The sequence below is a fragment of the Pipistrellus kuhlii genome, unplaced genomic scaffold, assembly GCF_014108245.1.
Source record: "Pipistrellus kuhlii isolate mPipKuh1 unplaced genomic scaffold, mPipKuh1.p scaffold_m20_p_22, whole genome shotgun sequence".
Classification (NCBI taxonomy): Eukaryota; Metazoa; Chordata; class Mammalia; order Chiroptera; family Vespertilionidae; genus Pipistrellus; species Pipistrellus kuhlii.
This window is the reverse complement of record NW_023425521.1, coordinates 5,393,215-5,409,287: the sequence shown is the minus strand read 5'-3', so window position 1 is coordinate 5,409,287 and position 16,073 is coordinate 5,393,215. Positions and strand designations below refer to the sequence as shown.

Here is a 16,073-nt window from a genome sequence, read left to right as displayed (position 1 = left end):
AAATGAGACAACAGTGAACAAAAGATGCCAAAAGAGCTACATACATAAGCTCCCAGAACACTGACAGCCAGGCCCCTCCCAAACCCACAGAGAGGCCCAACATATAGCAAATGCAACAAGCATATAAGACCACTCAACTTTAATAACTAAGAACTATGCTTGCTTTTTTTTTTTAGAGAAAGAGAGAAATTTACATCCACATGTTGCCTCCTATGAGCCTGACCGGGGATCCAACCAGCAACCTAGGTAATGTGCCAATCGGGAATCAAACCCGCAACCTTTTGGTGTACTAGACAACGCCCCAACCAACCAACCACGCTAGAGCTAACTGCTATGCTTTTGCTTTTGAAGAAAACCTCCAACAAGAGATAGAGGTGCCAAGACTGGTTTGGCTCAATGGACTGAAAGGTCCCAGGTTCGATTCCGGTCAAGGGCATGTACCTTGGTTGCGGGCATATCCCCAGTAGGGGGTGTGCAAGAGGCAGCTGATCGATGACTCTCTCTCATCGATGTTTCTAGCTCTCTATCTCTCTCCCTTCCTCTCTGTACAAAATCAATAAAATATATTTAAAAAAAAAAAAAAAAAAAAGAGAGAGAGAGAGAGAGAGAGAGGTGAACATAAGAAAAAAAGGAATGAACCCAGGATTCAGAGTATTAGGAGGTGCCAAAAATTTCACAAAAATTATAAATATCCTCAGGGGGAAAAATTATACCCACTTTACAGGAATAGATAAAAATGAAGATAAAGGATGAAAATGGCAACTAAAAAAAGAGCTTCTGAAGTTGAAAATGATGGCCAGATTAAAAATTAATAGATGGGTTGAAAGATAGAGTCAAGGAAACCTCCTAGAATGTAATCCACAGCAACAACAAAACAGATGAAAAATAGAAGAGGAGGGGAAGCAAAAACAAAAAATAAAACTCAGATGGTCTGTGCAGAAGATCCAATATCTGAGCAAGAGAATTCACAAAAAGAGAAGTGAAAATGGTAAACTGGGAATTAGCAAAGAAATAGTAATTTCCCTTTCCAGCTTAAAGGGGGCCCACCTAGTAGCCAATCCAATGAAATGTCAGAGGAGTGAGAATAAAGAAGTTATATAAGCTTCCAGAGAAAAGAATCAAGTCTCTTGGAGAGGATCAGAAATCAGAATGGCATCATACTTTAATTGATTCTAAGCCAAATGAGCCAAAAATGCCTTCAAAATGATGAATTATTTAATGCCCACCCAAATGATCATTCAAAGGGAATAAAGATATTTCAGATACATGCCATCTCAAAAAATGTCCTTCCCATGCACCTTTACCAGAAAGAGGAAGACATGGGATCCACAAAAAGGGAATTCCAACAAAGGACCGTGGTAAAAGGAGACTCATATTGCAGCAGGACTGGGCAAGGGGAATGGGGGTTGCCTAGAAAGTAATGAACAGATTGTCAATGTATTTAAGTTTTTTTTTTAAAGTAAACTGCCAGGCATTTCACAAACCTGCTGGAAATTTTGGAAAGTTAGCAACAGGTATAAAGGAAAAAACATTTTTAATAAAAATATTAACACCAGGAAAAAACAAATATTTGTATATGAAAGGAAACACAATCAGAGTACACTAAATGGCTTATCAGTGAACAATATTTAGTTGAAATAAAATGTATGATTAGTGGTTTAACAAAAGTGGCTTACAAATTATGATTATATTGTGAGGTATATGGGAAGGAATAGTGGTGGTTAAAAAAAATAAATCTTCACCAATGATGATAGGAAGTTAAAAGGTATCTAAAATTTGATATATCAAGAATAGTAATGAACAACATAAACTGATGGGGGAAAAAACAGATCCAGATACAGAGAAGCATCAATCAGACCATCAAACCTCAGAGGGAAAGTAGGGGAGGGAGGGGGTAAGGGGAAGAGATCAACCAAAGGACTTGTATGATGCATATAAGCCTAACCAATGAACACAGACAGGTACAGGGTGGGAGGCTGGGGGGGGATTGAGGGCATGATTGGGGGGGGGGGGGACAATGGGAGGATAAGGACACATATGTAATACCTTAATCAATAAAGAAAAAAAAGAATAGTAGTATAAGCTTATTACTTAGAAGCATGGACATAAATGCCAGAAGAAAAAGCTAAATGCTTTGAAAGTGGCTGTCTCTGGAAGTAATATGCAAAAAGTAAGGAGGGATAGCATAAAAGATATCAATCTGTCTTTTAGCATTCTTCAACTTCTAAATTATTTGTATGCATTACTTGCGTAAAAATTAAAATTATATTTTAAAATGAAAAATATAACATATTACTTTTTAGTACCAAAATTTTTTTTAAAAAATTAGGTAACATGTTATATCCTCAGAAGGAATCTACTTACTTGACATTGGCTCATTTATTTATTTAAAAAAACAAACAAAAACTATTTGGAACCAAGGGGAGGTTATACAGAGTGGTGAACAGAACAGATAGGTCTCCGCACTCCTAGAGATGGAGAAATACAGATAAGTAAATAAGGAAGATAATTAACACTGGTGATAAGAGCAGTAAAGATGATTGGATAATGAGTGACTGAGGTCAGTCAGGTTGGCGTATTTGACCTCAGTGAGGGATCTAAGAGGAAGTAACTATTTGTTCTTGGAAAACAGACTTTTTTATGTTAAAATCTCAGCTTAGAATTTCAATTTAGCAGTTCCAACTCCTTACTAAGACCTAGACCAGTACATCCCTGAGTGGCTGTTCACTAGAAATCCTTAGTAAAAGAGCTAGGTAAATCCTGTGCTTCTCCCCACCCACACCCACCCCGACTCCCCCACCCCGACCCCCGTCACCTGTCTCCCCACCACCACCACCACCCGCATCCTTCACCCTCTATTATAAGTTGGCTTCTTCTCCCCTTTTTTGGTGAAGTTCCATTTGATTTTTGCCTCTAAAGAGTTCCCTAATTTTCTTAATAACTCAGTTTACCCAACATTTTTTGGTGTTTTATACGGGAGGATTTTTAGGGTATCTAGTCTACCAGAGTGGGAACAGAAATCAGGATGTGACAAAGGAATTTAAGAAAACTTTAGAGGCAGAACCAACAGGAAGCAGAGGTTACGAGAGAACAAGGAAATTAAGGATATTCCTGGACTGTTTACTTGCACAATGGAGTGATGCCATTCGCTTAGATGAGGAAAGTTGGGGGCAACGGCACAAGCTTGTGGTGAGAAAGTCTAGGAGTTATGTTTTAGACACGACACATGAAACAACTACAGGCTGTCCAAGGGGAAATGTCAAGTAAGCAGCAGGATACAGTACTGGGAGACACCTGAGTTGGAGGCACATCTTTGATGGTCATCAGGATGCAGATGATGGTTAAAACCCAAGTAACAAGTAAATGTAGGGAGGGCAATTGAAAAAGAGAAGAAAAAAGAGGCCCAGACAGAGGCCCAAGGCTCTTCAACATTAGTGTTTAGGTAGAGAATGAATCAGGAAAGATCCCATTGAAAGACCAATAAGACTGAAGAAAAACCCGGAGTCACAGAAGTTGAAATAGTAGTGTCTTGCCTGGCCGCGATAGTTCAGTGGTTGAATGTTGCCCTATGAACCAGGAGGTCACGGTTCGGTTCCTGGTCAGGGCACATGCCCAGGATGCGGGCTTGATCTGCAGTGTGGGACATGCAGGAGACAGCCAATCAATGATTTTCATCACTGCATCCCTGATGCTTCTCTCTCTCTCTTTCTCTTTCTCTCTCTCTCCCCCCTCCTCTGAAATAAATAAAACTATACATATATATAGAGAATAGAGTGTCTTAAGACAAAAAGAGATGTTCAATTCTGTCCAATACCACCAAAAGGGTGAATAAAATGGTGAGAGAGTAGTGGCACTATTTAATTTGTAATGTAGAGATCACTTTGTCATGCCTTTCAATTAGGCTAGTGTTGCCAAAACCGGTTTGGCTTAGTGGATAGAGCATCGACCTGTGAACTGAAAGGACCCGGGTTCGATTCCGGTCAAGGGCATGTACCTTGGTTGCAGGCACATCCCCAGTAGGGGGTGTGTAGGAGGCAGCTGATCGATGTCTCTCATCGATGTTTCTAGCTCTCTATCCCTCTACCTTCCTCTCTGTAAAAAAATCAATAAAATATATATATTTTTTTTTTAATTAAGCTAATATTTCTGAACCCCAAAATACAGCTACCAAGAAGCCCACAAAGATACTCAAGCCACTCCTGTTACTTTTCTTCCCAGGATTCATTGTCTTAAAGGCTCTCAGGACCTCCTCGAAGATTGTTTTCTCACTTTTGTCTCTTAACATGATCCCAAAAAAGTGATTTAAAAGGACCCGAGAAGAATGACCTCTAGAAAGATTTATAAATATTCAGTGTTTCTCCAATCTTCCAATCCACCTAGGCTCAGCAATGTTCAGGGCTTAAGGAGGAATCAATATACCATCTAACACATCATATGAAAGGGCAGAGAGAGCCGAAGCCGGTTTGGCTCAGTGGTAGAGTGTCGGTCTGCGGACTGAAAGGTCCCAGGTTCGATTCCGGTCAAGGGCATGTACCTTCGTTGCGGGCACATCCCCAGTGGGGGGTGTGCAAGAGGCAGCTGATCGATGACTCTCTCTCATCGATGTTTCTAACTCTATCTGTCTCCCTTCCTCTCTGTACAAAATCAATAAAATATATTTTTAAAAAAAAAGAAAGAAAGAAAAAAGAAAGGGCAGAGAGATTAAACATAAAAACCAGTATCTAAGTCTATACACTACGGACTATACCCTCTGGCCAGCCCTGTCTAGGCCCAGTAGAGTTTGAGGATTAAATTTAGGGGAGAAAAGGTAAGCACTTCATTTCCTTGACCCTAATATATTAACCACAAGCATCCCAATGTTTGTTTCTGCATGAGCTTGAATTCTAGTTTTTTAAAGTTTTAAAGAAGAAAATTTTTAATTTATCTAAAATATACAAAAAATCCTTAAAACTCTCAAAAATAAGAAAACAAACAATCCAATTTAAAAAATAATCTGAAGAGAATATACAGAGATGAAAAAAAAAAAAGCATTTGAAAAGATGCTTGACATCATATACCACCAGGAAATTGCAAATTAAATCATGAGATACCACTAAATACCTATTAATTAGAAGGTCCAAAATCCAAAATACTGGCAACACCAAATGCTGGGGAGGATGTGGAACAACAGAAATTCCATTCATTTCTGGTGAGAATGCAAAATGGTACAACCACTTTGGAAGAGTCTGGCAGTTTCTTACAAAACTAAGCAAATTCTTAACATACAATCTGACAATCATTCTCCTTGGTATTTACCCAAATGAGTTGAAAGCTTATGTCTACATAAAAACCTGCACATGAATATTTATAACAGTTTTAATTATAACAGCAAAAACTTGGAAGCAATAAGGATGTCCTTCAATAGGTGAATATATAAACAAATTGTGGTATACATAGACAATGGAATATTAATAAGGCAAAAAGAAGAAATGAGCTATCAAGCCAAGAAAAGTCATGGAAGAATCTAAGTGAATGTTGGTAAGTGAAAGAAGCCAATCTGAAATGCTGCATACCATATAATTCCAACTATATGATATTCTGGAAAAGATAAAACTATAGAGATAGTAAAAAAGATCAGTGGTTGGCAGTGTGGGACGTGCAGGAGGCAGCCAATCAATGATTCTCATCATTGATGTTTCTCTCTCCCTCTACCTTCTTCTCTGAAATCAATAAAAATATACTTTAAAAAAAATGAAAGCTAACATTATAAAGACATATCTAAATAGAACACTACTTGTATAATTTAAAAACAATTGTTAAATTATCTTTATATAGTAATCCCAGCAGTCAGAAACCATCTGTCTTAGGTTCATAGGTATTATATCAAAAAGACAGACAACAGTCAAAACCGGTTTGGCTCAATGGATAGAGCGTTGGCTTGGGGACTGAAGGGTCCCGGGTTCGATTCCAGTCAAGGGCATGTACCTTGGTTGCGGGCATATCCCCAGTAGGGGGTGTGCAAGAGGCAGCTGATCAATGACTCTCTCTCATCGATGTTTCTAACTATCTCTCTCCCTTCCTCTCTGTACAAAATCAATAAAATATTTTTTAAAAAACTGAATTTAAAAAAAAAAAAAGGACTCATCCTCAAGAAATGAGACATAATGAAATTAATATTTTTTACTGTTTCATCATGGACATTATGGGAAATCCGTTGTTGTTTTTTTACAATGACTACAAGTATAAGTGCAAAGGCCACTAAGTAAAAAACACAAAAAAAATATTATGAAAATAGTTTTTACATCAAAAGAATCTCAGGAACCCCAGTGGTCTGCTGACAGTTCTCTGAGAATTGCTGCTATAGACAACTCAAACAAAAGCATCAGTGAACAACCCATCCATGGAACAATACAAAACACCAAAACAACCCCTGCCCCACTTGCCAAAGGAGCAATGGGGCTTAAATGAAACAATTTGCTGTGTTTTAGGAGTGTTATGGTTTAGGCTTCTCCCCAAAATTAAGGGGGGGAAATGTGCACTATGTTAACTGAAAAGCTACATTTCTAAACAGTATGCATATTATAATTAAAACATTAAAAGTATACTATATGCATGGATTTATTTGTATCTGAACACAAGCATAAGGATATTTACAACACTGACTTCTATCTTTAGATTCTACAATCGCCTACCATTAGGAGATTAATTAAATTAATAATAGCATCCATAGCTTAAAATACTACTATACAGATCTTAAAAACATGAGGCAGATATAAACATATTCATACTGAGTGTTTCCTAAGATAAAGTGACAAGAGCAAGATAAAGAGTTATTGTGTATAATTCACCCCTACCGCTGGAAGAAAAGAAGTGAAAATGTTTGCATGTGTACACATAAATCATTCTGCAAAGGTGAGTGAGAAATGGGTAACTAACAGTCCCTGAGGAAGAGACACTTTCCACTTACTACATACCTTTTTGGACTGATTAACTGAAACATGTTTTCCAAAAATATCACTTTTACAATAAGGAAAACTGGAGCCTGGAACTGAAAAACAAATCTAGTCTGGCTCAGCAGATAGAGCATCGGCCTGCAGACTGAAGGGTCCCAAGTTCGATTCCGGTCAAGGGCATATACCTTGGTTGTGGGCACATCCCCAGAAAGGGCTGTGCAGGAGGCAATTGATCAATCTTTCTCTCTCATCGATGTTTCTAACTCTATCCCTCTCCTTTCCTCTCTGTAAAAAATCAATAAAATATATATTTTTAAAAAATACTCACATTCATCTCTTCTAGGAAAAGGGAAAGCTATTTAACCCAGAGGTGATAGGGATCTTCTCTGTCCCCCACCTCCAATCTCATGCTCCATTATTTGGAAAATATTCTGTGGGTGTAAAAGAATGGTACTCTCATTGTAAAGCTTAGGGTAAACTGAGGTAGAAGTCTATGGAATCACATAGCTGCATACAAGGCACTTCTGACCCTGGACACCTCGGATATTTCTGCAGAAACGGAACTTTTTCTTCTTTAATGAATAAACTTTACTTTTAAAAGCGGTTTGAGGTTCAAAGCAAAATTAAGTGGAAAGTACAGAGAGTTCCCATAAACCCTCTGTTCCTCAATAGGCACAACCTCCCCCACAACAGACATATGGAACTGCAGTGGCGCTTTGGAGAAACAGGAAACTTGGATGGCCCCAGGATTCTTCAACATAGTAATTAGGATCGTAAAGTGTCCTACATGCTTCCTCCCACGTCCATCCCACTCTTGTTTATGCACTCTAATGCAAAGAGACAATAACACATGGAATAAAGAATATTGACATTTAGCTTCAGAATGCTTCAATTATTCCACCTGCCCCTATGAATTAGACAGTTACCATCCTAATTATGTTTTAGTTTGGTTAATGTTTCAATAAATTTGCTTTCCCTAAACATATTGATTTTTTTTAAAAGGCCCAAATACAAAACGGATTTGTCAGGCAGTCAGTCTGAGATTAAATATTTATTATGTCTAAACCACAAGTAGAAAAAAGTTTCAAAGGCCGACTATTTTAATGCTAACTCAATGCAATATTGCACTTGGGTTTCTAGGAGAGGTAATTACACAGCTAACATCTGGGTTTTGAGGTTTTTGAGGATCACATTTGGGTGGACTGAAGTGGAAGAGCAGGGAAGAACAAAGTAAAAGTCTAATGCTTTCAGATTCTGTCAAAAAAAAAAGTGCTTGCTAAACAGCAAAACAAAATTAACATTAGGAAAAATTTGAAGAACATGCACTTTAGGAAGCTTTCACCTAAGCAGGTGCTCACATTCAGTCTCAAATCCTCTAATTCTTGTAACAAAAGTGATAGGTCAGGGCACCGCAAACCAATAAATTCAATCAATAGAGTGGGAAAGCAGGTGGTTAATACCAGACAAGGTAGGGTTTTCCTAAATTGGGTTTGCCTTCGATAATCTAAATCAGTTTTCAGAAATAGCTTCTACAAAAACTACCCAAACATCCCCCTAATAATTTGTACTCCTCCTCCACAATGGGGAAGCCATTTATTTACCAGAAGGTTTACTTTCTCTTTCAAGCTCTGCTGGCTTCCTCCAGCGCATGTACGGCCAAGAAACAAGTGGAAGGCCTTTCCTTCTGGTCTTCTCCGATCCAAAACCGGAGAGCTGGTGTGTGAGAACCTGTTTTGCAGAGAAGCTGAGTGTTGCTTCTTTACCGCAAGGCGATTTTAAATACAAATTCATTTGCAAATAAAATTTACAGGACAGGCAAACAGCTCTACTCCTCCAATGAACACACACACAAAGATAAAGAGCAAATCACCTCCCGGCCTCTTACCTCACCTCACCCCCAAGCTGAACGCTGTCCTTGCCTGACTCTTCCACCCCTCAAACTTTCAATATTATCTGCACTTTTTGTGTCATAAAGAACTCCAGGGGACTGTTCAAAAGTGAAAATAAATGTATTGAATATTGCTTAACATAAATGAGACTCAATCATAGCTTTTGGAAGAGACAGAGAGGTTCCCATGGGGACATTGGTGTAAACAGGAATTTTCATTTTGCCTTGCCTGTTTCTTTTACATCATGGCCTCCATTGCCTCCACCACAAGTCCCTCTTCATTCCATTTTTCCCTATTAGGTTAGAATCCCCCAATGACTCCTTCTTTCCTTTATTTTGGGTCATTAACGGCTACCATGAATCATAACTTTCCTGATTTTAGTTAGATAGATGTGCAGTTTTTAATAATATCAATTATTAGCACTCAGATGTTAGCTATCTGCCAGGCGCTGAGCAAAGTAGTTCATATACAGTATCTTGCTTCATCTTCACAACGCCCCTCCAGTTGGACCATCTGGATAAACTGAAACCCAGAGAAGTTAAAACAACGGGCCCCAAGGTCCAAGAGGTGGTGGATTCAGACCATTCTTTTACCTTTGGCAACTGTGAACCATGAAACCTTCAAACACACCGCCCAAGCGTTTCAACACTATAATAATGCTATGTTAGGAAAGCTCAAAATATAAGTTCCTCATCCAATGTAGTTAAAAAGTCAAAGGTCAGGTAAAAGTTCACTGATTAGAAATGTCATTTACTCTAATGGATGGAGGTAGCAGGAAGGAAAACCAGATAATCCAAACCTTATTTTATCTTGGAGTGGGGCAGATTTGCCTTCCTTTATTGTTCTTTTATTAGACTGTGAAAAAGGGATTTGCAATAAATATGTCCAAGATAAACTGATAAGTGGAAAAAGCTGCAAGAAGTCTGGAGAAATATACACCAAACTATTAACCTATTATATAGAAAAATATATAATACGTGTTTTTACAAACTCAAATGTTTTACAAAAGAATGTATTACTTCTTTTTTTTCCTCTTTTTTTTATTGAATTTGTTGGGATGACACTAGTGTATAAAGTTATAGAGGTTTCAAGTGTACAATTCTATAATACATTATCTGTTTATTATTGTCTACACCACCCAAAGTCAAGTCTCCTTCAGGCACCATTTACCCACCTTTACCCTTTTCTACCTGCCCCCAACTCCCTTCTCTGATAATTACCAAGCATGTATTACTTCTGTAAAGAGGAAAAACGACTTATTTTAATGACATTTGAACCCAATTATTAACAGAAGAGAAAGGATGAGAGCTGTAGCTCTGTAGCTTCCTTTACCCTCAGTTTAGTTCTCCTAAATTAAGAACTTCCACTTAGAGCTCCCTGAATGCACTATGCTGTTTTAAGCCTCTTACTCCTATTCCTTCGGCCTTGAATGCAACTGCTTACCACTAGACTCTGAAGGAGAATTCCTATTCATCCTACAAAACCCTATTCAGGAGTTCCAACCTGATAAAGCCCTGTATGACAAAATCTTTTCTCACCTGTGAAGATAATCAACCTCTTTAACTAGACATTTAATAAGAACTTAGATTTATGGAGTTCTTACTGTGCGCCAGGCACTGTGCTAAACATTTTACCTGTTTTATTTCACTGAATCTATAGGAAGTGGCAGATCCAGGATCCAATCCCTGATCTGTTTGACTCCAGAATTGAACCTTAAACCACTATTCTGTCATCTATTTTGCCTGAAGTCTGTACTAACACAGCACACCCTCTGTCCCCACAATAACACACCCAGTTCCATGAAAATAGGGACCATGTTTCATTACCTTTGGATCCTGCCTAGTACAATAACTGGCTCTCAATATCCCATGTAATCCTATATTACAAAGAGCTAATATGCTAATTAGACCCAACAGCAGAATGACTGTCAGGACGACTTTCTGGATAAACGCGGGGCTGCGAAGGGTGAGGCAGCTGGGACTGTGAGGGCCAAGCCCCTTGCATGAATTCCATGCATTGAGCCTCTAGTATAATAAGTTTGCCTATCTGAACTAAGAGTTGTGATAATCCTAACATAGTAAATGAGAACTGACCATAATAGAAATTCATTCTTCCATATGCTATTCCCTTTAAAAACTGAAGACATTCCAAACAATTTCCGACCAAAGTACTATCTGGCCATCCTGATTAAAGTGCACCATAGTGAACCAAGGTTCCTAGCAACACATATGTAACCACAACATTAATTTTTTCACCATAACCAACAAAGACTGAAACAGCCCAGCAATGCCATCCTGTTGGACCTCACCAAGGCTGCTGCAGGATACCAGAGGTTCTTCAGGATTTGGGGATGTTCATCAAGTGTTCTTTGGTCATTTTTATGAATGACCCAAAAGTTACAGTAAAATTTTAAAAATATGGAAGACATAAAAGGTGGGTAGTCAATTTGTAGCCAATTACAAATCCTAAAAAAAAAATACCTGCACTTAACCCACACAAATCCGATAAATCAGTTCACCTTTCTTTGAGTGCTAGCCTGGTTTATAAGGTTAATCTCAATGACAACTCCACTAGGGCAGAGACTATGGGTACTGATATACTTTGTACAAATTAACCAACACCGGCCACATGCTGACACATAGTAGGCAGTCCATCATTAAACACCAGTACTTGGCCTCACACATCATTAAAAGCTCCTCCTACAAAAGGATTGTACTGAAATTCCTTGGTCTTATAGTCAAGACATCATATAAGTAAGCACTCCTTTTCCCCTACTAACCTGCCTGATCTACCAGGATTTTGTGCTATATCAACATAACTCCTCACCCAAAATTCTTTATACCTATCAAATTCCAACCATTATTTGGGTCCCAGATCAGATCTCTCCTTTGGCAAGAAGTATTCCTACACAACTCCATGCCTCGTAACCTCTCCTTCCTCTAAAAACCTGTAGTACTTACTACAGCATTGTCCAGTAGAACTTTCCACAATAATGGAAACGTTCTTTATCTGTGCTATCTTTAATAATAAAAGGGTAACATGCTAATTAGACCAGCCATCCTTCCGGATGAAGCCGGGGCCAGAGCAACGCTCAGGTCCCGGGTGCTGGAGGGAAGCCAGTGCTGGCAGCAGGGAGAAGGATGGCCTACTCTTGCATGAATTTTCATGCACCGGGCCTCTAGAATATTATATAAAATAGCTAATTTATTGACTATCAGACAATGTCCCACCATCTCTTTGAAGACATGCTGCATTGTATGGGTAAAGCATTTTTCAAGCTGCTTCAGTAAACTGCAAGTTCTATAAACAAGTCATCTCATTCTTCACAGCAACTTTCACTAAGTTGCAGAAAGTAAATATTTGTTCATTTGTACACCATCTCTGAGAAAACCAGAAGGTAAACGGTGCTGAACTCTTTGTCTGAAATGAGGCTTACTATCTCTGCCCCATCTCACATCTGAATGTCAAAACATGCAGAGCCAAGGAGGAGAAAGCAACCCTCTGGAAACACAGATGGCCACTGACCCAGCCACAGGTCGAAGTGACATTTAGGTCACAACTGTCCTTCACCTGCAAGCTTGCCTACATAAATCTCTTTCCATTAGGAAATGGCTAAATTCTGATGATAAATTATGCCAACTAAAAAGCCAGTTACTTCCCAAGTTAGATAGAGCAGTTAGAAAAATGACCTAAGCCAACCCCACTTGCACTGTTTTCTCCTGTTTATTACCGATCTCCCATGGAGTCCTAGAGCCTATGGGTGGTATTTCACTATCCATGCGTAAGTTAGAATTTCACTGAGGGTTTTCCCAATAGGGTTCACACTCGCTCTAAAATAAGACCAAATACTTAAGCACAGATAGTCGAAAGAACACAAAATATGCAGGAGTGTGAGTTCCACCAATATGGCGCTCTGCTTCCTAAGTGTCTTGTTCCTTTGGCTTCAGTCTCCTAGCCTACAAAACAGGATATGAACTATCTATCCCTTTTGGGTCAGCCATAACTCTGGATATTTCTAAATGGTTATTCTTTCCAACAGGACTACATACAAAAATAAAATATTCATAAACTTGCTAGTGGTTTTTTTTGTGATGGATGTGCTAACAAATAAAGAGACTAAGATCAACCCTCCAACATCTACAACAGTTGTGTTTTTTTTGTGTGTGTGTGTGTGTTTTTATATTGCTGCCTTCCTTCCCCCATCCCACTATAAAAATGTCTGGGCATAAATTCTGCCAGTCCTCCCCATCTGGCACATGTAATAAAGATAAATGTGTGGTCTCAAGAAACACAGATATATTTAACATATAATAAAATAGAAGACTGGCAGAATCAGGTTATAACTGCCTAAAGCCACATATAAGAGACTGAGATGATTTACTATTCTGATTTATTCAAACCAATGCTTTATCAGCACAGCTAACCAAAGTCACAACCCATACACAGAATAAATATAAAACCAGAAGATGCACAGACTCATATTATACGCATTTTTGTATAAGGAAAAGGGTGTCAACCCCATACACCCACTTGATGTGACAGAGGGATGTCTACTAAATGTGGAAAAGGCAACTTGGCTGGCAGTTTGGATTTTGCACCCAAGCACAGGTAAAGTTTGCACACATGGCTCCCCCAAGGCCAGCCGGTCTTTGTTTCCCTCTCCTCTGCATTTACCCAAGATCTTGGCTCTGGGACAAAATAAACTCCTCCTCTCGATTGGTTCATGCTGCCCTATGCAATTAAGCAACACCACAATCCAGTAAACGCAGGGGCTCAATTATTTATCTTCTGGCCGAGTTTACCAGGTGTTTATAAAAGAACAATGACACGGAGAAAAGAGGTTTATTTCTCTCTAGGGCAGGCTTGATTTGGGGGGCCGGAGGGAGAGAAAATTGGTATTTTGTTGTTGTTTTGAAAGGGTTTGGAGAGAGAGAAACCCGGCTTAACCTAGAAAAAGACCGGAGGGAATTTAGAAAGAGTATGTGAGCTGTCAATTTCCCTACAGGAAACTCGATTCTTATGCAATAACCCTACCCACAGCCAATGAGCCCAGGAGACCGTAGGAGGAAGACACCTCGTTCTACCTCCAGAGGGGCAACGTCGGCTCCTAAGGTGATCGAAACCAGGGCCAGGCCGAGGAAGGAGGGCTCTTTTCCACACCGCCCTACCTCGCCGCGGTCTCCGCCGGCTGGACAGGCAGTCGCTCCTACGGCCGGAACGTCCCCGCGACCCAGGGAGCAGGAAGTGTGTGTGGGGGGAGGACTGTCCCTCACTCCTGCCACCCCCACCCGAGTGCTCTCGCCCCGCGGTCCTCCCTCCCCAGCCCGCTCTCCCTTCCTAGCCGCCTTCCCTTCCTTTCCGAAGAACGAAACTTCCGAGAGGCCCGCTCCTGTCAACCCGGAGGCGTCCCTTCAGAGCGACCCTCCCGATCGCCTCTATCCGCACGCCCCTCGGAAGTTTCCTTCCACAACTTCCCCCGCAGCCAACCCAAAGCCTCCACCCCCTCCGGCACCCGCCACCCCCACCCCGGACCTCAGGCCCCGGAGCGCGCGGGGGGCGCGACCCCACCCTTCACTCCCTTCACCTGTTTCTCGGGCTGAGACCCGGCAGGCCGGGGTGCGCTTGCGCCGGGGCACGGGCCGCGGGCTCCCTCGGGCCGCAGGGTCTCTCCTTAGCAGACGCGGGAGGAGAGGGAGAGCCGAGCGGGGGTCACTCGTCAAGGGTTCGGTTCGGGCTCAGGGCCTCCGCTGCGAGGACGGAACCCCAGGCTCTCCCTCCCAGTCGCCGCCGCCGCCGCCGCCGCCGCTCCGGAAACCTCTGAATTACAGCCCCTCCAGCCAATCCCCGCCCAGCCCCGTCCTGACCGGGACACGCCGTCCTGCATAATTCATGAGACGGCCAGTTTTCTCCTCCACTGGAGCGTGTCCTGCACACCCGCCGGCCAATGAGAAGAGCCTGGTGGGGGAAAGGGCGGGGCCAACGCGAGGCTGGGAACGCCCCGTGCGGGCTGTTCCGAAGGCTCAGTCCTCCTCCCTTCGCGACAGCAGGGGAATTGCCGCTGTCTCCGGCCCAGGCGTCCGGAGGGAGGGAGAGGAGGTGGCTGGAATGGCCTGCTAAAAACTCAGCTGAGTTCCTGGCAGTGTGTGACGTCAAGACACTTTAAATGCCCCTGATGCGGCTCTCTTTTGCCTGCTCTCCCTTTTTCCGGTTCTTCACACCACGTGGCGGCCAGGGTGGGAGCCACTTACCACGTGGGAGTCAGCCCGGTTAGTCCCCCAAGTATCGCCAGATCCCCCCAATTGGGTTTCTGGAGACAGCAAAAAAAAAAACAAAAAAAAAAAACATGGGTATCTCCTGCCTGCTCTGAACCCCAGTTTCTGCGTGAGATGAGACACACACACACCCGGAAATATGACGTGGAGATAGAGTAATTACTAGAGTGCGTGGGGAGAGAGGAGTGGATTTAACCCTGTTCTCTGTTTCCTCGCTTCAAGTATCAAACGTCAACTGCTCGCACACTGGCCAATTCACGAGAATGCAGAAGGCGGTATATGTATAAAGATTGACACATATACACATGTTTATGCTTCTGAGTTGAAATACTTGAAATCGCCTGTCTGTTTTTTCCTGGTTAACTCAAATCGCAAGTTTTATTGCCCTGAATGAAGCCAGAGTTCATAGGAAATGTAGACTTTTACCTTACATAATGGAGGATGCCCTTTGCATAATGGAATGATTTATGTGTGAGTGTATGCCCGTGCTGATATATATTATCAGGGCATGTTTTTTTAATAATAGCTATTAGTGTTTGTGTTTGTTGTGTTTTAGTAAAGGGGTATAAAGATGAAATCTCAAACGACCCAGATAACTACTGATGACATTTTTTAATGAAATTAATATATGCTGTGATTAGAAAATTCAAACAGTTCTGAAAAGTTAAAAATTAAACATGAAAATCTCTCCCCTCCACCCACCAGTTCTTCTCCCCAAGGATAGCAATCTTGTGTGTTTGTTTTTTGTGAGGGGTTGTGTTTTGGTTTTTTTGTTGTTGTTAATCCTCAACCAAGGGTATTTTTTTCCACCACTTTTTAGAGGGAGGGAGACAGAGAGAGAAAAACATCTATATAAGAGAGACACATCGATTGGTTACCTCCTCATGCAGGGGATCCAACCTGCAATGCAGGTACTGCCCTTGACAGGAGACCCTTCGGTTCTCAGGCCTACACTCTATCCACTGAACCACCCGACCAGG

The 16,073-nt window shown here is 41.1% G+C and overlaps 1 protein-coding gene across 5 annotated transcripts in view; it reads right to left on the bottom strand.

Moving 5' to 3' along the window:
- Positions 1-14,652, bottom strand: part of STAT3 (signal transducer and activator of transcription 3) — a 48,666-nt gene extending 34,014 nt beyond the window's left edge. For 2 of the 5 annotated variants that reach the window (XM_036451563.2, XM_036451564.2), the window contains exon 1: positions 8,534-8,654. In XM_036451563.2, coding sequence (XP_036307456.1) covers positions 8,534-8,582 — 49 coding nt within the window. In that variant the 5' untranslated portion in view covers positions 8,583-8,654. Of the gene's footprint in view, positions 1-8,533; positions 8,661-14,405 lie in introns of those variants that run through there. The other 3 variants (XM_036451561.2, XM_036451559.2, XM_036451560.2) reach the window with 3 other exon arrangements.
- Between the last annotated feature and the right edge of the window lie 1,421 nt (positions 14,653-16,073).